The sequence below is a fragment of the Notamacropus eugenii genome, chromosome 3, assembly GCF_028372415.1.
Source record: "Notamacropus eugenii isolate mMacEug1 chromosome 3, mMacEug1.pri_v2, whole genome shotgun sequence".
Classification (NCBI taxonomy): Eukaryota; Metazoa; Chordata; class Mammalia; order Diprotodontia; family Macropodidae; genus Notamacropus; species Notamacropus eugenii.
In genome coordinates, this window is record NC_092874.1 from 232,142,631 (window position 1) to 232,168,115 (window position 25,485).

The following is a 25,485-nucleotide window of genomic DNA, read 5'->3' on the forward strand; positions in this document are numbered from 1 at the left end:
TCTCAAAGATTTTCTGAAGAACTTTAGTATTGATTGTGAGACACAGGAGAGAAACTGACACAGGATTGCCCAGCATGATGTGCCAACATCATTCTATATTCTATGTGTCCTATGAGCAAAGCCGAATCACAGTGGCAAATGGAAATGTGAGAGGAACAAATCTAGAGACATCTCCACCTCAAATTTTCAAATAAACTGTTGATACCTAATCAGTGGCAGAATCTTTTGAGCTCTTATTAGACTTATCAGCCACAGTTGGGCATGCTGTACCTTGACCCCAACATCATGTTCCTCTTTGAGTACGAAAGACAAACAAAAACAATCCTCAAGTTATCACTGATTCTACAGGAGTTGAGATAAGACAAGTATTATTGCTCCCAAAGCTTACCAATCCATGACCATGAATCCCTGTTGATAAGGTTACACTTGTGTCAAAAAAGGGCTCAATGTATTTTAAATTAGTAGCTAGCATTGATGTAACACCTACTATGTTCCAGGTCAGTGCCTGAGTACTTTATGGATATGATCGCATTTGAGTCTCACAACAACCCTGAGAGGTAGATGTTATTATAATTCCCATTTTACAGTTGAGGAAATTGCAGCAAGCAGAAGTTAAGTGACTTGCCCAAGGTCACACAGCTAGTCATCTTTCAATTTCAATAATCTGTTTATACTTTATGCCCTCTTGAAAGCCACATGAAGCAACATATCTTCTTTTTCTTGTCCGTTTAGGTTTACTACAACCTGATAGTGAAAACTCTGCAGCATTGTCATCAGTATTTTTACCTCTTCTGTCTAAATTTAGCTACTTATCCAAAACCGAAAAATATTTTGTCCTAAAATATAAATAAATATTGTTAACACCTTCTCAAAAAAATACTAGCTTTGGTTTATGAAATTACATTTGTTTGTGCTTAATTTAAGAAGTTGATGTTCACACTTACATATACATACAGCTGTGATAGTGGAGAAATATTATTAAAGGGCTTTTGTCTTTCCTTATTGCAATTAAACACTTATGTTTCTATAAAAGAAGGACATAACAGCAATTTTAAAAATCAGATATTCTGACACAATGCAATTCAAAGACATACTAATTTGATACATGCTGAGGAATGAGATAGGAAAATATTGAAAGTCTTTATTTTCCATAATTAAACTATTTTGTTTCTGTAAGAGCAGAAAACTTTGTATGTACAGTAAAAACGCTGCAATTCATAAGATACCGTAGTCCTGAATCAGAGCCTAGGTGTTTCTGGAAGCTTTTGTTAGCATTGCCTAGTGTGATGGTCTGTGCAGTGCAAAGGGGTGCATGTTGTGTGTTCAGAACCAAGACTGCAGTGAAATTAAGTGATAGGACACCGGTAAGTGCTGCTATAAACACCCCAGATTCATTTGGTCATCGTGCATTCAGAAGCCTTTTATTGTTGCCAAGTTTTCGCCACCCTCACATTCAGTCACAGGACCCCACACAGGGTCATGACTCACAATTTAAGAAAAACTGAATTCTAGAGCATTCCAGGCAGAGGCTTGTTCAGGTGGTGGTGGCTTCCATCCCCCTTCTCCCCACTATGTCAATGGTAAGTAATTTTGAGTATTTAACTTTTTTTCACATTTGATTTTTGTTAGCTGCTAATAATCGTAACAGCTAGCATTTACGTAGTAGCTCTTAAACACTTTACATGTTATCTCATCTGATCCTCAAACCAAACCTATGAGGTAGGTACTATTATTGTCTCAGTTTTACAGATGAGAGACTGAGAGAAGTTCAATGACATGCCCCAAATCGCACAACTAGAAAGTGACTCAGGCAGGATTTCAACACACATCTTCCTGACACTGGACATTTTCACCCGTTATCTTCCATGCCTGGAACTCCTTTCTTCCTTCTGGCTTCCTTAAAGCCTCTGCTGAAATTCCACCTTTGGAAAGAAGCCCTTCCTTGATTCTCCGTAAACTTCTTTTGATTGCCTCCATTTTATCCTGTGTATACTTTGTCCATAGCTGTTTACAAATTACCTCCCCAGTAGACTGGGAGCTCCTTGAGAGAAGGTACTATTTTTTCATTTTCTTTTTATCCCTAGCACTTAGCACAGTGCCTGGAACATTTTTATTGTTGTTTAGTCATTTCTGATTCTTTGTGACCATATTTGGGGGTTTCTTGGCAAGGATACTAAAGTGACTTGCCATTTTCATCTCCAGCTCATTTGACAGATGAAGAAACTGAGGCAAATAGAGATAAGTGATTTGCCCTTGGTCACACAGCTAGTAAGGATCTGAGGTCAGATTTCCATCTTAACTCCAGATCTGTTGCTCTATCTACTGCACCACCTAGCTGTCAAGCACATAGTAGGTATTTAATAGATATTTGTTGACTTGATTTAACTATGAGTCCAGAGCTCTATGCATTGAGTCACTTAACTGACTTTTCATATATTTCATGTTTTAAAATACCTTATTTTGTATAATGCAAGAAAATGAAAACTTACCAAACCACAAAGAGAAAAATCTTTATTTGCCAAAGTAGAACATCATGCTTTGTGTGTGATACCATTTATCAGCTTCCACTTTGTACAGTGTTTACTTTTTTTTTTTTTAAGACTTTATAGTCTTTTCCTCTTTTATAAATGATTGCAGCACTTTCTGGTAAAAATGTGTGCCTTCCTTCACATCCTATTGAGGATACAGAATTTACAAAATAAAAAACACAGAGTCCCTTTTTCCTTATTTTTTTTGATTATCTTTTATTTTTTTAATTGAATTATTTTATTTGTTTTCATTGCTCGACAATCACTTCCATATATCTTAGATTTTCTTCCACTTCCTCTCTCTTATTCCTCCCTCCCTCCCCACTCCCTTGCTGAGAAGGCATACAATCAATCTCCCTATGTCTTTGTTAAGAGACATACTACAGTTTCATTAGTACCAGGGATTCATTTGCTCTGGAAAGAGAACTTGGCTAAAAACCAATGCACCAAATTTCAACTGAACAAAATCTTAACACACAGCATGAGCAGGTTTGCATCTATAAAGAGATTTGAAAATTATAAAATCCATTAGGGAAGCTGGCAAATAAGAGAGAGGAATTTGAATGAACTTGGCTTCCCAAGCAACAGCATAGCGGGTTCTGGGGTAGACTGCTGTCAGGGCATTCTCCATACTCCAGATGACCGGGTGTAAATTTTTTTTGCCTCTCGATAAGAAATTGTTCACAAATTTACAATCTGAAATAGAAATAAAATGGAGATGACTGAAATGTATGAATATATGAATGGGAAAATGAATGAAAGAGAAAAATTGCCCATTTTCTTTTTGGAGTTACCAGACTGACTTACAACTTTTGAAGTAGTGTTCTCCATAGGCTTCTTTGATTTCTAGAGGGACCTGGCTCCACAGCTCCTTTAGTAAGTCATTCACATTATCAGGAGAGAGGATGAGTGTTCTAAAATACTCTGGTTCTATGATAACCACCTTAACACCAAAAGGAGCAATTTCTCTTCTGAAACATAGTTGGGAAGTAACCAGATTAACTATGGGCTCTTGAAACAAAGTGAATCTCACTCAGGCAAAGGTAAAGACCAAAAACAATTTTTATGCAAGTCTAGGAATGAACATAAAGCATTAACTTCTAGGACAGCTCCAGAAATGGATTCAAGATGGCAACCTCACTCTCTTTTCCAGAGTCATTGAATTCTAGGGGCATGACTTTAGCCAGCTTCATGGCCATTAGAACAAATGGTTCTCATCTGCCTGTTCCACCAAGAGAAGTCTCCACATGCTTGGGGTAGACATCCCCCTAATTCTTTGATAGGTCTGAGACCGGTGGATCACTTTCAACCTGGTTTAGCCCATCCGCCTGAATGTTTTATGAAGTGTGGCTGCTGTGCAAGCTACAGCTTCATGGAGCCATAGGTGAGAGTTGGATGAAAGCTAGACACCAAAGGTGGATGAACAGCCCTGAAAAGAGTTTGGCAGCCCTCCCACCAGTGGTACTAGTCCTCCTAGTACCCCATATACACTTTTTTGCAAGTACCAACAAACTGGGTTGCTAGATGGCATGTTGAATAGAGTGTTGGGCCTGAAGTCAGGAAGACTCATTTTCCTGAATTCAAATCTGACCTCAGACACTTACTAGCTGTGTGACTCTGGTCAAGTCATTAAACTCTGTTTGCCTCAGTTTCCTCATCTTTAAAAATGAACTGGGAAGGAAATGGCAAACCATTTCAGCATCTTTGACAAGAAAATCCCAAATGAGATTACGAAGAGTCAGTTGCAACTCAACAATAAAAACAACAAAAACCCAACAAGTCAGGTTTAAAGCACTAATACCCCCTTCCCCAAAACCAGGATGATTGGTTCACAAACCATCAAAACTAAAAAACAATCAGCAAACAACCACCAAAAACAGATGTCTCTCATTGCATTCAAGTGTCTGGGAATAGCGTACTCCTTCCTCTTACCTCAGACTGTCTGAAAAAGCTTCCACACCATGCTTGGAGATGCAGTATCCTCCACCGAAGGCTGCTACTCTCCCTGCTACACTAGAAACATTGATCACTCTTCCCTGTGCCTTTCTCACCATTGGGAGCATGCTGAGGGTCACCTCAATCAGCCCAACCAGGTTCACATCTAAAATCTTGACGAAATCTTCCTTCTTGAGCCACTCATTGGGTAATGTGGGTAAAGCGATCCCAGCATTATTCACCAAAACCCCAGAGGCCTAGGGAGATAAATAAAATTTGTTTGAAATAGACATCATGCTTATTCCCACCTTATAAACCAATACTCAACTCCAGCAAGCCAATAGGAATAGAGTGCATTGCTCCAACCAATGGTTCTTTTGTTTCTGTAGGTAATTCATTTTAAAGGGGCTTTTAAAATTTCTCCTAAAAAGTAATGGGCACATACACTTTTTGTATCCCCAGAACTTAGTATAGTGGCTGGCTTTTAAATGTTTACTGATGACAAGATGACTGGTTGCTCCCACTGGTGCTACTACTACTTTTCAATAGCAGCAACTTGCAAGAATCCTAGTCTGTAGGGGCCTTAGGGGTGGATAAAAAGGAACTTTCTGCCAGGGCATGCCCCTCAGACACTCCAGCCTTTGCCCAGCTCTTCCACAGAGGACTCAGTAAGATGGGGCTCAGTAAGATCTCATTCTGTTTCTTTCTGAGAATTCTCTTCTACTGCTGACATCAAAGATCTTGAGTCCTATGACTTTTGGGTAAAAGTCCAATAGACTGTGCAGTTATCCTCAGTCTCCTGAATTCTCCTTAATTTCTGAATTGAGCAATGTTTGCCACCTGACCAGCAGGTAGGTGAAATTCATATTCATATTATATACGTAATTTGAATTTGCTTCAGATTTCTTCTTTGGACCCTCCAGGCCAAATCAGAGTCAATAGATTGAAAATATGAGATGATGCATTTAGATGGGGCTGGGTGAAGTGTACAAGCTATATTAGAAATTTCTTACGGACCACCGTTGTGCTCTCTTCCCTGTCTCCACTTAATTGAATACTGCTTCAGATTGTGAATGGTTCAGTTCTATTTGAGTTTCAATTAAAGTCAACAAATATTTATTTAAAAAAAAAATCCTATGTTCCTGTTCTCTTGCTAGTAGAGCTTGTTTTTGGGGAGGAATTAAGACTGGGGAGGAAGGGCAACTTGGGCTCCCTCGGCATAAATTACTGGAGACACACAGACCAAAACAAAACAGTCCATGATCTCAGGGAATCTTACAATCTACTGGGGGATACAACATGTACACAGATAAGTAAAGACAAAGTCATTTCAGGTTTCGAGAGAGCAGTAACCAGTGGGAATCTGGAAATTCTTCTATAGGAGGTGACCACTGAACTGAAAGGAGTTTGGGATTACAAAAAAGAGAGGTGATTGATTGGAGGGGGGGAAGATTCTAGCAGGGGAAAGTAATCAAAAACACTGGAAGCAGCGAAGGATTGAGTGTCATGTACAAGGAACAGTAAGTGGATCCGTGGGGCAGAAAGGTCAAATGTGTAAAGACAACTAATGGACAATAAGAAGACCTGAAAGATAAGATGAAGCCAGATTGTGACTACCTTGGAGAAGGTGACTTTTGGACAGAGTTCAGAGACTGGTTCTTTTAGCTGCAGATAATCTTTTCTGTAGAACACAGCCTTCACTTAAGTATTTCCTATAGCTTTTGGACTGCACAGTTCCCCAAAAGAATGTACTTGGTCACCCCAAAAGAACCTCTTTCCATCCCCACCCTTTAATTATCCTACCATAGTTGTAGCTCAATTTATGAACTACTGGGAAAGCTATTGAAAGCCTATTTTTGCAAATGGAATTACTTTTTAAAAGGTAATGATTTTGAAGGAAATTTAATTTTGAAGGCAATTTTGTAAGAAAAGATTTGCTGAAGGGGTCCTTTTAAAAATTCCTCTTAGTGAAAGTCCTTTTGGAATATAGGACACATCTTTCTCTTTTTTACTTGTAAGAAACTTTGCAGGGAGGTGTAAGGTCTATTTTACAAATACAAAAGCATTGAGTTAAAGACAATTAGTTCAGAGGATATTAAGCTCTACCTTTATCTTGTACTAGTTCCTTCACCCACTGAGTTGCTGCGGTGATGCTCTCAGTCTTGGTTACATCGAGAATTACCGTCTCAAGTCTGTCTGAAGTGTTCCTTTTCAATTCCTCTGCCCCTTTCTCTGTCAGGCAAGAGGCTAGAACCAACAAACCCTGACGATCCAAATGCTTAGCCAGCAGGTTTCCAAATCCAGAGTCACAACCTGTTATGAAGACATATTTCTCCGTGAGGTTTTGGACCACTTTCTTCTCCCGGTGCCAGCAAAAAGCATAGTACAAGCAGATAAGAACAACCAGAAAAAACCACACAGCAGCAGTATCTTCCTTGTTCTGAAAGAAAAAAGAGGATACTTTCTGGAAGGACTTCCCAGTTAAAGATATTCTGTGATCTTGAAGTAGGTCCTTTGAAGCTCAGTGCCTCATTGAAAGATCACTTCACCTAGAAGTTACTGAGCTTGGCTAGAAAACTTCTTGTGAAATATTAACCATTTTTTATGCATTGTGGATGACATCATGGTGATAGATTCCCACACTTCCTATTGGAGGAGCTGAGGGGACTTTAAAAAATTGAACTTTTCAACCTCCCAACAAGCAACTGCATCAGTTCTTAAGCAGAGTTTTGATCGATCATTTAAAATTAAAGAGACAACTGACATTATTTGGATTTTACTTGGGATGCTGAAGTTATAGTAACCTACCCTTGGTTTTGAACAGATTCTATTTCTACTCAGTTAAAGTAATTTAATAAGGGCCATATTCCAAGTCAGCTGACCTCTTGCTTGTAGCTAAGATTTTCATCCATTTGGATTACCTACCAAAGCTCAAATGGATCATTTAAGAATAATTTCCTGATAAGTTTAATTTAGAACATCTTAATATTACATCTTCATCTCTGTGAGTGAATTTCTGCTTTTTAAGTTGATATTCCTTCACAGAAGTCAAAGTAAATGAATATAGGTAATTGTGGCATACTTTCAGTGATTCTAAGCTGCTCCCTGATGTCAAAGCACATTTTTTTTTTTAATCATCACTGGTCTTCTGGTTATGCTTTTATTTTCAGGACCTGGGTTTTTATTCTGACTCTAATACTTATTACCTGTGGATACTCTTATACTTATTACTTGGGCAGGTCACCTCTAGATCTATGGTCCTATGATCTTATGAAAGTGATTCCAAAGGTAATAGAAAATCAATTAAATGACCAACCATGATTCCAGAGGCCCCACGATGAATGAAACATGCTCCTCACCACCTGATAGAGAGGTACAGACTCAGAATGCAGAATGAGACTTTTTTTTTTGGACATGGTCAACGTAGGAATTTGCTTTGCTTGCCTATGGAACTTTGTAACAGGGGTTTTGTTTTTCTGTCTTTTTCAAGGTTGATGGTGGTAGAGGTGGTAGAGGACTAGAAGGGAGGAAAAGTGAATTTTTGTTGATTAAATTTTTTATTAAAAAGGACAATGGAAAGATGTAAGTAGGTGTAAGTAACTTGCAGTGTGTTATCCAAAGTGACTTATGTCCAAAAAATAAAAAAAGGAAGAAAGAGAAAAAAACTCAGCAAGAGCAAAAGCAACAACCCATCATTGAGGACAGCTGTAACTTAAGAAAGAGTGGCCCAGTTATGAGAAAAAATTAAAGGACAGCAGATGATTTCCTCGGGGAGGGACTTGTTAGTTTTTGTCTTTGTATTTCTATCACCTAATATAGCATCTTGCACATTTTGGATGCTCAGTAAATGTTTATTGAATTGGCTAACTATTGTTTCTGTCAACAACTGTCTTGAATTCCTGACCTTTCATCTTCTCTGATGAATTACGAATTCTTGCCTTTGAACTAATCTTTACGTTTGTGTCTCTTATAGTGTCTTGTGTGTCATAGATGTTTAATAAATACTTGGTGAAATTTTACAAATTCAGAAGACTAAAGAATTCCACCTATTTTCAGTCATGGTTATAAATTCCTTTCCTCTCTTTCTTTTTTAATACTAAAGCTATCATTAAACTTCAGTGATGATTCAATAGAAAAATGTCTATCCTGAGCTTTTATTGGTGGCATGTAATTTGTATGCATGTAAATATTACCACATTTGGCAACTTATTGCAGAAAGAGAGATCTTTTCCAAATTTAAGACTGAGGAGCTGTGAAATAATATATTCAATTCCACATGCACTCTGAGACAATCTCTGATGTCCAGTTCTGGTACTTTATCTTGACCCCAACCATAGCAGGACTTGGTCTTTGATGCCTCTATACTTTTGTGATGAGAACTGACTTAATTATTAATGTCTTCATTACAATGGTAAGCAGAAGCCAATGGGTCAATTCATGAATAAATATGAATATTTGTAGCTATCATATAAATGAAATAGCTTATTATATTAACAGAATGAGGAAGTAGATTAAATTCAAGTTAAAAGGGTATCTAACCCAATAGAAGTAAGAAGGAACATAAGGATTATGTCCATGTGTCATCTACGTTTATTACTAAGGCATGGTATAGTAAATGGACTGGACTTGGATTCAAAACCCACTTTTACCACTCCTCAGTTTCCTCATTTGTCAAATGGGGTTAGTAATACCTTGCAGTACCTATCATCACAGGATTGTTGTGAGGGTCAAAACAGAGGGTATAGGTAAAACAGTTTGTAAACTTTGAAGCACTCTTGTAAAATTATCTAGTTACAAAAGCAGAAAATAGGTAAGAAACTGAAAAATGCACCTAGATAAGGAAAAGGAATTCCCTTCTCAATATGATCCCATCAAATATGAGACCTGAGATCTGAGAAGCTAACCAGATCTCTATGGTTTAAGGTTTCACTTCAGACTATTCTGTCATTCAAACAAAAGGGGATCTGATGTATCGGACTTGAGCAACCCCTATATTGGGAGTTTCTGACCTTTTTGTGTTATCTGGTAAAGCCTATGAACCCCTTTTCAGAGCAATTTAAAAAAAATTAAACAAAAACATATTACCGCAAAGGAAACCAATTCTACTGAACCATGGATATATGTTTTAAAAAAAAGGCCAAAATACCCAAGTTCACAGATTCCAATATTCCACCACTGCCCTAAAGAGATGTTTTGTATAGAAGGGTATGTCAGGCTTCTTTTGTAGGGATTGTAGAAGACACAGAAAACACATTTCTCTGATGTGATGGTCTTCTTCTAAAATGAAGGACAAACACAGAAGACAGAAAAAGCTGTAGAAGCTTTGCTGTGCCTTTACTTCTTAATGCCATTACGATGTGGCCTTTTGAACAGGGAGGGGAGTTGTTCTTCTGACATCTAGAGATTTTGTGTGCACAAAGGTCTGAATGCCCAAATGCATTAATGAAATGTGTGTGTGTGTGTGTGTGTGTGTGTGTGGGTGCTTATGTCATGTCTGGGCACAGAATGAACCTCAGGGTGGGTCCTACTTTGTAGGTAATTGCCTTTTTTTTAGTTAATAAATCTTTGTAAATTACAATAGCATGTCCATTTGCAATTTGCCTCAATTTCCCTCCCCCTTTTGGTCTCCTACATTTAGTGGGATTAACCAATTTAGAACATTGCTGCCATAATTCTTTATTCTCCTTTAGGCAACAGTACAGCTGCTTCTTCCCTTGTAACATTGCATAAAGTCAGTTGTTCCACTCTGCTTTATCCAATCAATCTCTAAGCCACTCCCAGTGATTTGAACAATGGAATAGAGAGGAAGTCATTGGGAGAAGGATGGCTCTCTTTAAGTACTTCCTGTATCTCCAGGGAGATACATTCAGGAACACCATATCTGAGTCCCTCTCTCAGAATGACAGGTTCCCCTTTTTCACAGATTGATAGCTGTAACTTTCTTGCTGGATGCCAAAAAGCCACTTTCCACCTAATCTTTTGTGAAACATTGTGAATATAAGATTAGGATGATCATAGAACCTTCCCCATAACCTAGAGGAAGACTTAGGGGTCATCTAGTTCAATCCTCATTTTACAGATGAGAAAAAAGAGAGGAGTTATGACACCCATCATCACATAGCTGATGAGGAGCAGTTAAGATTATTATTCCCTCTATAGGGTATGAAGATAGATTGCATGTATCTTTTCTAAGGGCCAAACCTAATTACATTTTAAGAGACTCATTGTCAAAGGACAATGATTTTTTCCGCAATTCTCAAAATCCATCTGTTGAATTTTTGGGGTGGTGGTGGTGGATTGCAAGTTGCAGATTTCCATAGGTAGAGTATCCATCCACACTGAGGAAATTAGAGATTCTTGAAATAATGAAACATCCCTCCTCCATTTTAACCCTTTCCCTCTTCCACATATGCAACCATATTCCTCTTCTACTCATAATCCTCAGATGTTTTCCCAGCATTCTCCAAAAGCATTCTCAGATGCTTTTGAGATTAAACACAAGCAACTGACCTTGGACTCCATAAAGCTAATCATCTGCATTTCTATCTTTGCCCTCCATTCTCACCAGTTAATGCACCCTATATTGTTTTGTTTCATTAAGCTTATGTTTTTATGGAACCAAATAGCAGATGAGATATATTTATAACTTACAATAAACCCAAGTTCCAAATATCCCTTAGTGAATATGTCCTAGTGTCACTTAGGCACTTCACACAACAGATCTTCTCATACTTACTCTCTGTTGACGCCACTGGAACACTGTTCTCAACTCCTATCTCTGGATGTCAGGCTTCAAAGGAAGCAGGATGCTGTGGGTTTTGTTCTTCAAAGGCCTTCTTCTGTATTCACATGGACACTCTCAGGAACAGTATATATGCATTGCTCCCACAGGGGGACATGGCTTTTTTCCTTTGATGCTCCTCTTTTCAATCTAATCCTCTTCAAAGCTTGGTATTTTTCTTTTCCTACTACCGAATGGGAAATCACAAATATCTGCCCTTTCTGAAGGATCAGTCTATTTGTTGCTGTTTTTTTATATAGTACTCGATTATAAATGTAATAACTATCTTAACAAAAAACAAACAATCAAATAAAATGCAAAGAGTGCTAGAATCTTTTTGCTTCTTCCCTGCCTCCAATTGGAGTAATTTGAGTAATTTAAGTATTACAAAGGATAGAGGGTAGGGTCTTAGATCAAGGTCTAAGGGGTAATAAAAAAAATAAAAAAAAAGAGAGAAGAGAGGAGTGTGGAACAGTGGTCTCTGAGGAAATGAAGAGAACTCTGATGTTTTGCCCACTCCATATTAGGAGAGATGGCATTGAAATATTGGAGACCTTTAGACTCATCTTCATCTGGACTGTGGCCAGAGGAGAGCCACGGAGGATGTTAGGAAGCTGGAAAGAGAGAGAACAAAATCACATTTCCCTATTCATGTATCAAAACAGCAAATGAATAGGAATTATGGAATGATGGGAGAGAAATACCATCAGATTCAGAGTCATAAGTGATTCTGAGAATTTAAATACATCGTCTCAATTATGGCACAATTTTAACATTGAAAGATTTTTGCTTTTTCTTCTTCCTTTTGATAAAATTTTCTCCTAGGATAATATGAATTTCATACTTGCAGTTGGAGAATTTCAGTGTACTAGGAAATGTATTGCATATGTAGCCTTGGGCTTCAAGGGTTTCCACATAATTTGGGGAACACTTGTTATGTCCCAGGTTCAGAGCACTATTTTTAGAACACCAAGTACATATAGCCCGTAGAAGCGTTGATAGTACTTATCTCTACCCCAGTTCCCGATAGAAAGTAAGGTCCTAATGCAGGGCTAGGGAACCTGCAGCTTTAAGGCAAAATGTGGCCTTCTAGGTCCTTAAGTGTGGTCTTTTGAGTGAACCCAAATTTTATGGACCAAATGCTTTTATTTTTTAAAAATTTTTTAAAAATTAATTTATTTAACTTTTCAACATTCATTTCCACAAACTTTTGAGTTCCAAATTTTCTCCCCATTTCTCCCCTCCCCCCACACCACAACGCTGAGCATTTTAATTACCCCTATCACTAATCTGCCCTCCTTTCTAACATCCCTTCCTTCCCTTATCCCCATCTTTTCTTTTGTCCTGTAGGGCAAGATAACTTTCTATACCCCATTACCTGTATTTCTATTTCCTAGTTGCAAGAACAATACTCAACAGTTGTTCCTAAAACTTTGAGTTCCAACTTCTCCCCATCCCTCCCTCCCCACCCATTCCCTTTGGGAAGGCAGGCAATTCAATATAGGCCATATCTGTGTAGTTTTGCAAATGATTTCCATAATCATTGTGTTGTGTAAGACTAACTATAATTCCCTCCATCCTATCCTGCCTCCCATTGCTTCTATTCTCTCTTTTGATCCTGTCCCTCTCCAAGAGTGTTGACTTCAAATTGCTCCCTCCTCCCACTGCCCTCCTTTCCATCACACCCCCCCCCCCCCCCCCCCCCGCTTATCCCCTTCTCCCCCACTATCCTGTATTGTAAGATAGGTTTTCTTACCAAAATGAGTGTGCATTTTATTCCTTCCTTTAGTGGAATGTGATGAGAGTAAGCTTCATGTTTTTTTCTCTCACCTCCCCTCTTTTTCCCTCCCCTGAAAAGCCTTTTACTTGCCTCTTTTCTGAAAGATAATTTGCCCCATTCCATTTCTCCCTTTCTCCTCCCAATATATTTCTTTCTCACTGCTTAATTTCATTTTTTAAAGATATGATCCCATCTTATTCAATTCACTCTGTGCTGTGTGTGTGTGTGTGTGTGTGTGTGTGTGTAATCCCACCAACTACCCAGATACTGAAAAAAGTTTCAAGAGTTACAAACATTGTCTTTCTATGTAGGAATGTAAACAGTTCAACTTTAGTAAGTCCCTTATGATTTCTCTTTGCTGTTTATCTTTTCATACTTCTCTTGATTCTTGTGTTTGAAGATCAAATTTTCTTTTCAGCTCTGGTCTTTTCATCATGAATTCTTGAAAGTCCTCTATTTCATTGAAAGACCATTTTTCCCCTGAAGTATTATACTCAGTTTTGCTGAGTAGGTATTTCTTGGTTTTAGTCCTAGTTCCTTTGACTTCTGGAATATCCTATTCCATGCCCTTTGATCCCTTAATGTAGAAGCTGCTAGATCTTGTGTTATCCTGATTGTATTTCCACAATACTTGAAATGTTTCTTTCTAGCTGCTTGCAATATTTTCTCCTTGACCTGGGAACTCTGGAATTTGGCCACAATGTTCCTAGGAGTTTCTCTTTTTGGATCTCTTTCAGGAGGGGATTGGTGGATTCTTTCAATATTTATTTTTTCTTCTGATTCTAGAATATCAGGGGAGTTTTCCTTGATAATTTCATGAAATATGATGTCTAGGCTCTTTTTTTGATCATGGCTTTCAGGTAATCCCATAATTTTTAAATTGCCTCTCCTGGATCTAATTTCCAGGTCAGTTGTTTTTCCAATGAGATATTTCACATTATCTTCCATTTTTTCATTCTTTTGGTTTTGTTTTGTGATTTCTTGGTTTCTCATAAAGTCATTGGCCTCCATCTGTTCCATTCTAATATTTACAGAATGATTTTCTTCAGTGAGCTTTTGGACCTCCTTTTCCATTTGGCTAATTCTCCTTTTAAAAGCATTCTTCTCCTCATTGGCTTTTTGAACCTCTTTTGCCAATTGAGTTAGCCTATTTTTCAAGGTGTTATTTTCTTCAGCATTTTTTGGGGTCTCCTTTAGCAAGGTGTTGACCTGCTTTTCATGCTTTTCTTGCATCTCTCTCATTTCTCTTCCCAGTTTTTCCTCCACCTCTCTTCCTTGATTTTCAAAATCCTTTTTGAGCTCTTCCATGGCCTGAGCCCATTGAATATTTATTTTGGATGTTTGGAATATAGAAGCCTTGAGTTCTATGTCTTTCCCTGATGGCAAGCATTGTTCTTCCTCATCAGAAAGGATGGGAGGAGATATCTGTTCACCAAGAAAGTAACCTTCTATGGTCTTATTTTTCTCCCCTTTTTTGGGCCAGTTTTCCCAACCAGTTACTTGACTTTTGGGTCCTTTGTCAAGAGTAGGGTATACACTGGGGACCTGTAAGATATCAGTTACTTCAAGGTGGCACAATGAAGCGTATACTAGTCTCAGTGCAGGAAAGGATTTTTGTGCCCAAAATCTTAGCAGAGTTTCCTCTCCACAGGCACCTGACCACCAGTTCCACCAAGCTAGTACGGGGGTGGGGGGTGGGGGGGGTGGGATTCAGTCAAGCTGTGGGGGCAGGGCCACCATTCAGTGCGAGACAAAGACCAGCTCCCTCAGTGCCCCCAAGCGTTTTTATGATCTAGCAGTGGTCTCAGACTGCTGTAGGGACTGCTGTGAGAATCCTGCTGCCTGCCCGGTGTGGCCTCTCCAGGCTGCTGGCTGAGGCTGGAGCATGGGATGGCCCTTCTCCCTTCCTGGCCAGCAGATGCTGTCACTGACCTTTGGTGCCTGTGGGTTGAGGGATCTGAGGACCTGCTACTGCGACTAGAGATTCTGCCCCCGAGGTGTCCTCCTCTCTGAGTCTGTAACATAGCGCTGCACCACATGGCCAAGGCTGGGCTTGGCTCTGCTCTCAGCTCCACGTCCAGTGCAACCCACGCTTTCCATGGGCCTTTCAGGTCACCCTGGGCCCTGGGCTGGAAATCTCCTCCACTCTGTTGTTCTTCACTTCTGCTGCTCCAAAATTTGTTGAGAGTCCCTCTCTACAGGTATGTTATGGGCTGTGTGGGGAGAGCCTCCATTTTTTGTCTCTCTACTCAGCCATCTTGGCTCCGCCCCCTCAATCCTTTTATTTTGATTAATATATTTTTGTTTGTCTTTTATATTTTTATTTTTCAAATGAATGTATTTAAAATACCAAAGAATAAAATAAGTTTTAATGAATAACTTTCCCAGATTGACCAGCACAATTAAAACCATAAGCCACAAGGGTTAAATTGATGGCTAAATTGATGACTCCTATGCTCGTTATTTAGTTCTAACTTCTCTGTCCTGACTGGTACCACTACCTCTTGAGGCTGGTTGGCAAGAGTTTATGGGGATTGAGTTCACCAGTCTATTATTACTTTTTGACAACTGTGCTGTGCTTCTGTTTGAAGTGGAATTTGTGAATAGTTCACAGTTGAACAGTATTTTTTAATTCTCTCTGCTTAACAGCCCATCATACCAAAGAAGACCAAGAGAACAATGAAAGAAGAAAACAGATTTTTTTCATGAGGATTGGGAATTGTAATATTATCTTGTGTCTGCTAAAAATAAGATGGTTTTCTTGCTTTGTGATACTATAATACCTACATTAAAGAAATTCGATGCTCATCAGCATTACAACACTCATAAAGACCACAAAAATTTTACATTAAAGGGAGAGGTATGAAAGGTTGTATTGCAGAAATTAAAAGATGTAAAGCAAAAGGAAAGACATTTCTTCCAATGAGCAATAAGATCTAAAAATAATGCCACTGAAGTAACTTATAAAGTAGCTTATATACTTGGGAAAAAAGGGAAGCCATTCAGTGATGTGGAAATCGTGAAAGAATGCATTGGTGAAGTTTTAGGATGCTTAGACCTTGATAATATTTCAAAATACAAAACAACTGCCTCTTTCAGGGAGAACTGTAACTGATCAGCATCATGAATTAGCCTTCAGCTTAGCACATCAACCATGCAATACTTCAAAAGGAAAATATTTGCTTTTCAATTGCTTTGGATAAATTGATATTCTGACTCAACTCATATTTTACACTTCATTTGAGTCATAACAAGATTTTCTTTCCTACAAAGAGTTACTTTGGGCACTCTTGCAAACAGAACATGGGAATAGATATCTTCACCAACTTTTAAGATAAATGTTGTGAGGTTGGACTGAATTGGGTAAACTTATAGGTATGAGTGTATGTACAGATGGTGCACCTTCCATGACAGGAAAACATGAAGTGTTTATTGCATAGATAAAAAATGTATTAACAGATCCAGATGCTTTCATTTCTTTTCATTGTATCTTACATCAGCAAAATCTCTGTGCTAAAGCTACTGTTTTATGTGACACTTCTCAACAAATTATAAGTATTGTTAGCTCTATTTGTGCAAATGCAACGTGGCATCGTCAGTTTCCTAACATGCTAAATTTGAGGTATTCAGTGTGGATTTATCATATTATTCTAAAGGGCATTGGCTATTGCAGGGACAGGTGTTAACTAAAACTTTAATCTCTGCAAGAACAGAAAGGTCAAATTTTTTGACAACCAGAATTGTAATGTGAATTATTGAAAGATTTCTATAGAAATACTGCTTTTCTGTGTGATATCATATGTCATGTCAAATCAGAACGACTTGAATATTTCTTTGCAAGGTAAAACTAAGTCTATATATGTTATGTGGCAAAAAAATCCAAGCATTGCAAAGAAAGATATCTTTTTTCAAAACACTTCTTTTTCAAAAGGAAATTTCAGATGAACATTTTCCCTAGTTAGCAAAGGTCATTGATGAGCAGGATGATATAAGTGAATCATCTGAAGAATATGCAGCTATCATAGACCTATTAATTGGATAATACAATGAAAGGTTCACTGATTTGGAGAGTCATAACATCACATCAAATTAGCATTTCAGCCTCACCTAGTGGATATCACCAAGGTACCCAAAGAACTACAGATAGAATTGAGTGACCTCTCAGTACATAACATTTTAAAGTCATTGTTTGAGGCTAAGAAAGAGCTAATTGATATATGGAAAAATTCAGTAGAGTACCCTCTACTTTGGCAACATACTCAAAAACTGCTTTCTTGCTTTTCAACCACTTATTGTTGAGAATCTACATTTTTCTACCTAACCCAAGTTAAGATGCCCTTAAGATCACAAATGACTGATACCCATCTAGGGGATCAACCGAAATTACAGGCCCCCATGCAGGAATCAAATATTCAAATGTTTTCCAACAAAAAGCAGATACAACAAAGTTATTAAAAGGTTAACTTTAAAAGGAACAAATAATGTTCATTTTCTGAAATCATTTAAGTACATAGTAAGATTTTTCACCAAATAAGGCACAGTTTTCAGTATACCTAATTGAAGTTTTGTGAATTCAGCCTTATTTGATTACAGCTAAATATTTATACGTCCTTCCAACATGAAAAGGCTCTCCACTCCTGTCCTAAGGAGAGACTGAGTCTCCTCCTCTAAAGGTTGGAGTTACTTTTTCTAATAATATTAGCCTGAGTTCCCATTCTGGTGTATTCCCCTAAATACCAATCACCAATTATCTCTTCAATAACCAGTGCTAATTAATAGCTCCTCAGATTTCATTGATTTTATCATTTAATGCCCCAATATCATTTAACTAATTGCCATGAATTAGCTTTCAGAAGAGGCATATTTCTTGGGAAGATATGGCAAGAACAAAAGTAAAAACACATCCTTCCCTAAGTGGGGACACTATGCTACTGGGCAGAGTGGGGCCCATACTCAGAGTGCTTACTGCAAAGCATTCACATACCACCAAGTCCACAAGTTGTTCATCAACACACAGTTGTTCCTTTGCTTGTAGAAACTTGTCTATTAACTGCTGGGATGGATTAAGCAGGTTACTTGTTGTCACCAGGATTTGGCTGCCTGCAAACTTTGGCAGGGATTTTAGTTCCAGACCCCTGGTGTTCTGTCAGCCTTTCAAAGTTCTCAAGAGTGCAGCCTGTTCTGTTCTGCCTCTAATGCTCATTCACCTAATGCAGGAAATATTAGTCATGTTAGGGACAAAAGCAATAGAAAGGCCATAGACTCAGGGTTTCATGTTCTTTTAAGGGGGGAGAGGAGGCTATTTAGAGCTCTCCCTGCCTAGAATCTTACAATATTTATTACCTCCTCTTATAAATACAGTCAGGGGAGAAAAAGACAGAGGTACCTCTGTGAGTGTCTTTTGTATGTACACCCAATGCTGTCTTGGCAAAAGATCAAAAAGATTGGCGATAAGCAGAGAAGAAAGTCTCATCCATTTTTGCTCTGAAGTCCACATGATTTATAATGGTGGGCACACTCATAAATGCCAGATTTTCACTGACCAGTTCCCTGCTACCTACTCAAACCATAGCTTGAGTCCATGACAGTACAACCTCTGTGTCAAACCACTGAAAGGCATATTAATACATAAAGTAAAAAGGCAGAAAATTAAGAGAGAGTAGAGATTGAAATATTCTTAGGAGAAAATGTGGCCTTAGAAAGGCAGGACAAATTAGATCCTTAGCTAGAATGTGCTACTGAGATGTAAGCAGATTAGGAAGGGTTAGAAAAATAAAGGTGACTACTAATGAGCCTCAGAGAGCCTACCTAAGGTTTGTTACCTCATTTACAGAAGTGTGTAATAGCACATGAATTCTTTTTTTTTTTTTTTTATTAAACTTTTAATTTTGGGTTACAAATTTTCTCCCCTTTCCCCTCCCCCCCCCCAGACTCAAGTTTTCTAATTGCCCCTGTGACCTATCTGCTCTCTCCTCTATCCTCCCTCCTTGCCCTTGTCTCCGTCTTCTCTTTTGTCCTGTAGGGCCGGATAGCTTTCTTGACCCCTTAACCTGTGTTTCTTGTTACCCAGTGGTAAGAACATTACATTTGGTCCTAACACTTTGAGTTCCAACTTCTTTAGCTCCCTCCCTCTCTACCCCTTCCCCTTGGAAGACAGGCAGTTCAATATAGGCCATATCTGTTTAGTTTTGCAAATGATTTCCATACTAATTGTGTTGTATAAGACTAACTATATTTCCCTCCATCCTGCCTGTCCCCCATTGCTTCTATTTTCTTATGGTCCTTTCCCTCCCCGTGAGTGTTGACCTCGTATTGCATTCTCCTCCCCATGCCCTCCCCTCCATTGTCCCCCCCACCCTGCTTGTGCCCCTGTCCCCCACTCTCCTGTATTATGAGATAGGTTTTCCTATCAGAATGAGTGTGCATTATATTCTTTCCTTTAGTGGAATGTGATGAGAGTAGATCTCATGTTTTTCTCTTGCCTCCCCTCTTTATCCCACCACTAATAAGTCTTTTGCTTGCCTCTTTTATGAGAGATAATTTGCCCCATATAACTTCTCCCTTTCTCCTCCCAATGTTTCTCTCTCACTGCTTGATTTCATTTTTTTTTTTTTTTAGTATATGATCCCATCCTCTTCAATTCACTCTGTGCACTCTGTCTCTATGTATGTGTACGTGTGTGCATGTGTGTGTGTGTGTACTCCCACCCAGTGCTCAGATACTGAAATGTTTCAAGAGTTATAAATATTGTCTTTCCATGTAGGAATGTAAACAGTTCAACTTTAGTAAGTCTCTTATGATTTCTCTCCGCTGTTCGCCTTCCTATGGTTCTCTTCATTCTTGTGTTAGAAAGTCAAATTTTCTTTCCAGCTCTGGTCTTTTCATCAGGAAAATTTGAAAGTCTTCTATTCCATTGAAAGACCATTTTTTCTCCTGAAGTATTATACTCAGTTTTGCTGGGTAGGTGATTCTTGGCTTCAGTCCTAGTTCCTTTGACCTCCGGAATATCCTATTCCATTCCCTTCTATCCCTCAATGTAGAAGGTGCCAGATCCTGTACTATCCTGATTGTATTTCCACAATACTTGAATTGTTTCTTTCTAGCTGCTTGCAATATCTTCTCCTTCACCTGGGAACTCTGGAATTTGGCCACAATGCTCCTAGGAGTTTCTCTTTTTGGATCTCTTTCATGCGGTGTTCTGCGGATTCCTTGAATATTTATTTTGCCTTCTGGTTCTAGAATCTCAGGGCAGTTTTCCTTGATAATTTCGTGGAGGATGATGTCTAGGCTCTTCTTTTGGTCATGGTTTTCAGGTAGACCCAGAATTTTTACATTGTCTCTCCTGATTCTATTTTCCAGGTCAGTTGCTTTTCCAATAAGATATTTCACATTATCTTCCATTTTTCGAATCTGTGCGGTATGTTCTGAGATATCTGTCTTTCTCGAAAAGTCCAAAGCTTCCATCTGTACCATTCCAGATTTGAGAGATCTATTTTCTTCAGTAAGCTTTTGAATCTCCTTTTCCATTTGGTTAATTCTGCTTTTGAAAGCATTCTTCTCCTCATTGGCCCCTTGCACCTCCCTTGCCAGCTGAGTTAGGCTAGTTCTCAAGGTGCCAATTTCTTCAAGATTTTTTTGGTTCTCCTTTAGCAGGGAGCTGATCTGTTTTTCATGCTTCTCCCTTATCCCTCTCATTTCCCTTCCCAGTCTTTCCTCCACCTCTCTAACTTGATTTTCAAAATTCCTCTTGAGCTCTTCCATGGCCCGAGCCTATTGGGTGGGCTGGGGCACAGAGTCCTCGATTTCTGTGTCTTTGCCTGATGGCAAGCCTTGTTCCTCCCCATCAGAAAGGAAGGGAGGAAGTGATTTTTCTCCCATAAAGTACCCTTCGATAGTTTTATTTCTTTTCCCTTTTCTTGGCATTGTCTCCCCCTAGTGGCCTGACCTCTGAATGTTCTCCTCACATCCACCTCGCCTCCTGGTCCTCCCAGCCAGCGTTTGGGGACTGAGATTCAAATGCTGCTTCCCGCCTTAGGATTTTTGGCGGGGGCAGGGCTGTTATTCAGTGTTAAATTAGGCTCAGGTGCTGAGGTCAGGGGCAGGGCTGCCTCTCTGGCTCAATTCCCTCAGGGGGTTTATACACAGACCTTCCACAATGGATCCAGGCTCCCGCTCGTTTGGGGAGCCCCCGTCCGCAGCTGCCTCTCAGCCCCCACCTCCCGGGGGGCCCGAGCTATGGGGGCACCACGCTCCCCTCTCAACCTGCCAAAGAGACTCTCTCACCTACCCCCGTCAGTCACCTGTAGGTGGGGGGCCCGTGCAGCTGCTGAAGATCCCGCCTCCGGATCCCTCTCAGAACTTTGTCTCTCGGAGCCGCGGCCGCTGTCGCTGCCGCAGGTCCGGGCTGGGCACCGTGTTTGCAGCGCAATGGACCTTTTGCGAGAGGTTTGCAGGTCCCTCTGTGGGTGGGGGGACCCGCGTGGCCACTGGATCTCTTTCCCACGGTGTCGCTGCCACGGTAGGGCTGCTTTCCTCTTCCCGCCCCGGCGCCCAGTCCCCGGCGTGAAGGACCCCCCGCGAGAGGTTTGCAGGTCTCTCCGGAACAGAAATCTCCCTCGCTCCAATATTCCGTGGTCTCTGGATGCAGAATTCGCCCTGGGTTAGTCCCCTCTGCCGTTCTGTGGTTTGTGAGGTCGGAGCTATGTGTATGTGCGTCTTTCTACTTCGCCATCTTGGCTCCGCCCCCCTAGTACATGAATTCTTAAGGGCAGGGAATAATTTATTCTAGGAGTATGGAAAGTCCAGAATAAATTTCTAATGTCATCACAAGAGGAGAGTAAGAAAATTTCTAGTTACATACAAAGGCTAGAAGATGTGCTGAAACCTGTTGGCCTTACTTAAAGACTTGCATGGTCTGTAGGGCTGCAGGACTAGCTTTCTAGGTATTCACAAGCAATAGAGATGATGAAAATCAAACACTCAAAAAAGAAAAAAGCTGTAAAATGAAGCAAAAGTCAGCCAATGCAATTCTAGGCAATACAATGATTATTGCTGTTGTTCATCCTGTGTTCTCAAGGAGGACCAATTATATCAAGAGGGTGATGTCTTGAATTTTGCAAGACTTGAATTTAAGTAAAGCAGAGCTGTGCAAAGTCATTGCACATGTCACTTTTTTTCTCTAGCATTGTCAAAGTTCAGTGGCAGGACAAGAGAAGATACCAGAGATGAACCAGGATTCAGTGGATGACCTTGGTCTTTCTAAATTAAGGTCTTTTTCAAGCCTCAGTTTGTCTGAGGCAATGCCCATTCAATGACTAAGGACTAGTTAAGAACTGAAACAAAAGATGGCCTAATTTACCATTACAAAAATATCTTACAAAATATAAATGAGCAAAATTATATTCTTATGAACAGAGCACCCTCATGTAAAGATATGGCAAAGAGACCACATGTGGTGTGGGAAGAAGAAGAAAAAGAAAAAAAAGAACATGATGATGATGATGATGAAGGAGAAGATGAAGGAGAAGAAGAAAAGATGATGAAGGTGATGATGATGAAGAGAGAGAAGAAGATGGAGAAGAAGAAGATGCAGAAGGAAAAGAAGAAGAAGGAGGAGAGGGAGGAAGAGAAAAAAGAGGAGGGGGGAAAGAGGAGGAAGAGAAAGAAGAGGAGAATTAGCAACATTCCCCAGCTTCTGCTTGATTTGGCAGGTTGGTTTCTCAGAGGGCAGAGGACTCTCAGGGTCCTAGAGATAACTTTCAGAAAATGTTTCTCCTACTCTAGGTCCTGAGTACCAAATGCAATCAATAGTCATTCAATATTATCAATTAGTTTTTGCCAAAAGTTTTGGCTCAAGTGAAGTGATAAAGACAGTTAATATAAAATGTTCTCCTAAAAACCTGATTCCTTCCCACTCTTCACTCCTTCCCACCAACACACGTAGCATTTGTGGGAGGAGTAAACTTAAACTTAGTCATAACAGTAGTGAGGCAATATTTAAGAAATATATGTGACAAAGGTTTAACTCATCATACCTGCTCTGGAAGTCCTTGCAGAACCTTCTGGTAGCTGTTGTCCATCCTTTGTTCTTGGATGAAGAACAATGATGAGTGATGGCTATGGAATGCTATACAATTCATTTACTGAGCACCTTCTATGTGCCAGGTAGGGGGTTCAAAATTGTCCAATCTGCAAGAAAAACCATTGAGGCCGTGTGCCAAGCCAATAGCACTTTATTAAAGGGTCCATGGCTTCCTCTAATGAAGTGAATCTCAGGTCTTTGTTTCTAATAGAGTCTGATACCATGATACTCAGGAGAGGCAAAGTAAAATGCAAAATTCCATTGATTGATAGACTTTATTTTTGAAGGTCAAAAATGATGTATCAGAGAAAAAAATAGTGTATCAGTGGGTGTGGTCACGGGATGAGTGAAGAATGGGATATCTCTGTAGACTAACTGATCATAGGATGGATGAGTTTCTCCTCATGTTGAGCAAGAAGAGATGCTACAGAAATATATTGGAGGACTTCCCATACCACATCAACATTTCTCACCCACAGTAGGCTTGGACATGAAATTTGAACAAAACAGGATGGAGATCTCTTTGTCAGCACTCTTGTGGTTGCACAAGTGAGCTTCACAACCAGTAAATAAATGGTGAAATTTGGATTAAAGTTTGAGGCCTACTATAAGAACCTATCTTATCTAATTATCTCTGTATTATTTATTTAAAATATGCATTGGTAAATATTTATTCTCATAGTATTGTTAGATGACTGACTAAAGGTATAGTTGAATATATCACTAATAATTGCTAATACTCATTACCCTTTATGGGGTCACACTAAACTGATTAATACTGATCATAATGGAGTAAAGGTCCAAATGAATCATTTCTCATACAGGTACAATTGTGAAGACCAAAAAGAAAATACCCTTTGTCTTCAATGAAGGTGTTTTCTTCAGGGAGTGGAAGGAAGGACTGAGGGAGATGGAAGACCAAACAAGTACAGAGATGAATATATACAAAATGCACAGAAGAAACACGAATTTATTTCAGTGGGAAGAGCACGGAAAACTAGGGGGATCATGAAAGGCCTCATTTTAAAGGTGGCCCCTGAGTTGTGATCCAAGGGAACCCAAGAGGCATAGGAGGGAGCCCATTCTGGACTTGGCATTCTCAGACAAACTGATTTCTTTGCTACTACGCCTTAGACATTGGTGAGCAGAGTAAGGAAGGATCTGACCACACCTGGATCTTGAAGGCTGTCCTCTAAGATGCTGCTAACTTTCTACTTCTGCTGGAATGAGGCAGACTCAGATTCAGGGGTCAAGAAGGTCAGTAACTGAAACCATGTCACAGGAGATCACTGGGAATGATTAGCTTTGTTACCTCTGTGGGCAGGATGAACATCTATGTGCCTAAGGGTCCTAGGGAGGGAATTTTTTTGATATATCAGAAACTGAAGGAGTTAGGAAGCAATGATGGGATAAGAAATAAAACCCAATGATATTTCCTAGACTATATGAATCCATTGGGATTCATAACTCTCCCCACTCCAGGCTGAAGGAACATAATGTTAATTAGAGTTGAAGGTCTTCCCTGCCCATTAATAGGCCTCAGATACCCTTTGTTAAATTCTAATGAGGCACTGGGTCACCAGGGTCATGTCCTCCTTCTCTGCAAAGTATATATATATTCTGAGGTGAGGTTTTACTTTGGGACTTAGCTTTTAGAAGAAGGTTCATGTGGTAGATGAGACTCTGGGTAGCCAGCCATTAAGAAGCCCCCCCCACTCCCTCTGGCTTTGAAAACCCAGATGTTGGTACTTCTCTATGGTCAGACAATTGGAAGTTTGTCTCTCTGTTTGTAATTTCTGCTTGTAATTCCTATTTGTATTTTCTCTGGAGTTTAAGGTGCTGACTTTTCTCCCTGAACGCTGTGAATGATATGTGCTTGATTGAAGTAAGGTTATTTACCCCCTTAAAGTTGCTTTCCCTTTAGAAAAGCAGATTTAGGAACCTGCACTAGCAGGTCATCCTGGGTGCCAGGGCGCTTTCTGCTGCAGGGGATTATATAGATAAGAAGACTTTAAAGACTTCTAAATGGGGAGTCTCAGGTTACCATGATAGCTGTTTGGTATTTAGAACTCTTCACAACCTAATCTTCCCCACCCTGAAGTTCTAGCCTTAATAGGCAGTATATTTCAAACATCTTAGGATAGTATTATACAGTTTATATGATTCAAGCTTAAAATCCAAGATCTATATCTTTTTATACTTTAAAATGGCAGTAAGATTTTAGGACCACTTGGTCTACATTGTTTTCCTTTGCACTTTATAGAACAGCTATAACAACCGTCTTGTTATTCCTCATATAGAACTCCATTGTGGCTATCCCCCATTCCTGAAATGAACCCCCTCCTGACCTCTGCCCCTTAAAATACTCAAGTCTTCCTTC

At 39.5% G+C, this 25,485-nt stretch overlaps 1 protein-coding gene across 1 annotated transcript; it reads right to left on the reverse strand.

The window, feature by feature from the left end:
- Nucleotides 1–2,727: 2,727 nt before the first annotated feature.
- LOC140532003 (retinol dehydrogenase 16-like) lies at nucleotides 2,728–23,103 on the reverse strand. The gene is given in 6 exon segments (XM_072650587.1): nucleotides 2,728–3,224; nucleotides 3,336–3,499; nucleotides 4,461–4,711; nucleotides 4,713–4,720; nucleotides 6,570–6,975; nucleotides 23,059–23,103. Coding segments are annotated over 6 exon segments (1,101 nt in total). The 3' UTR covers nucleotides 2,728–2,997.
- Between the last annotated feature and the right edge of the window lie 2,382 nt (nucleotides 23,104–25,485).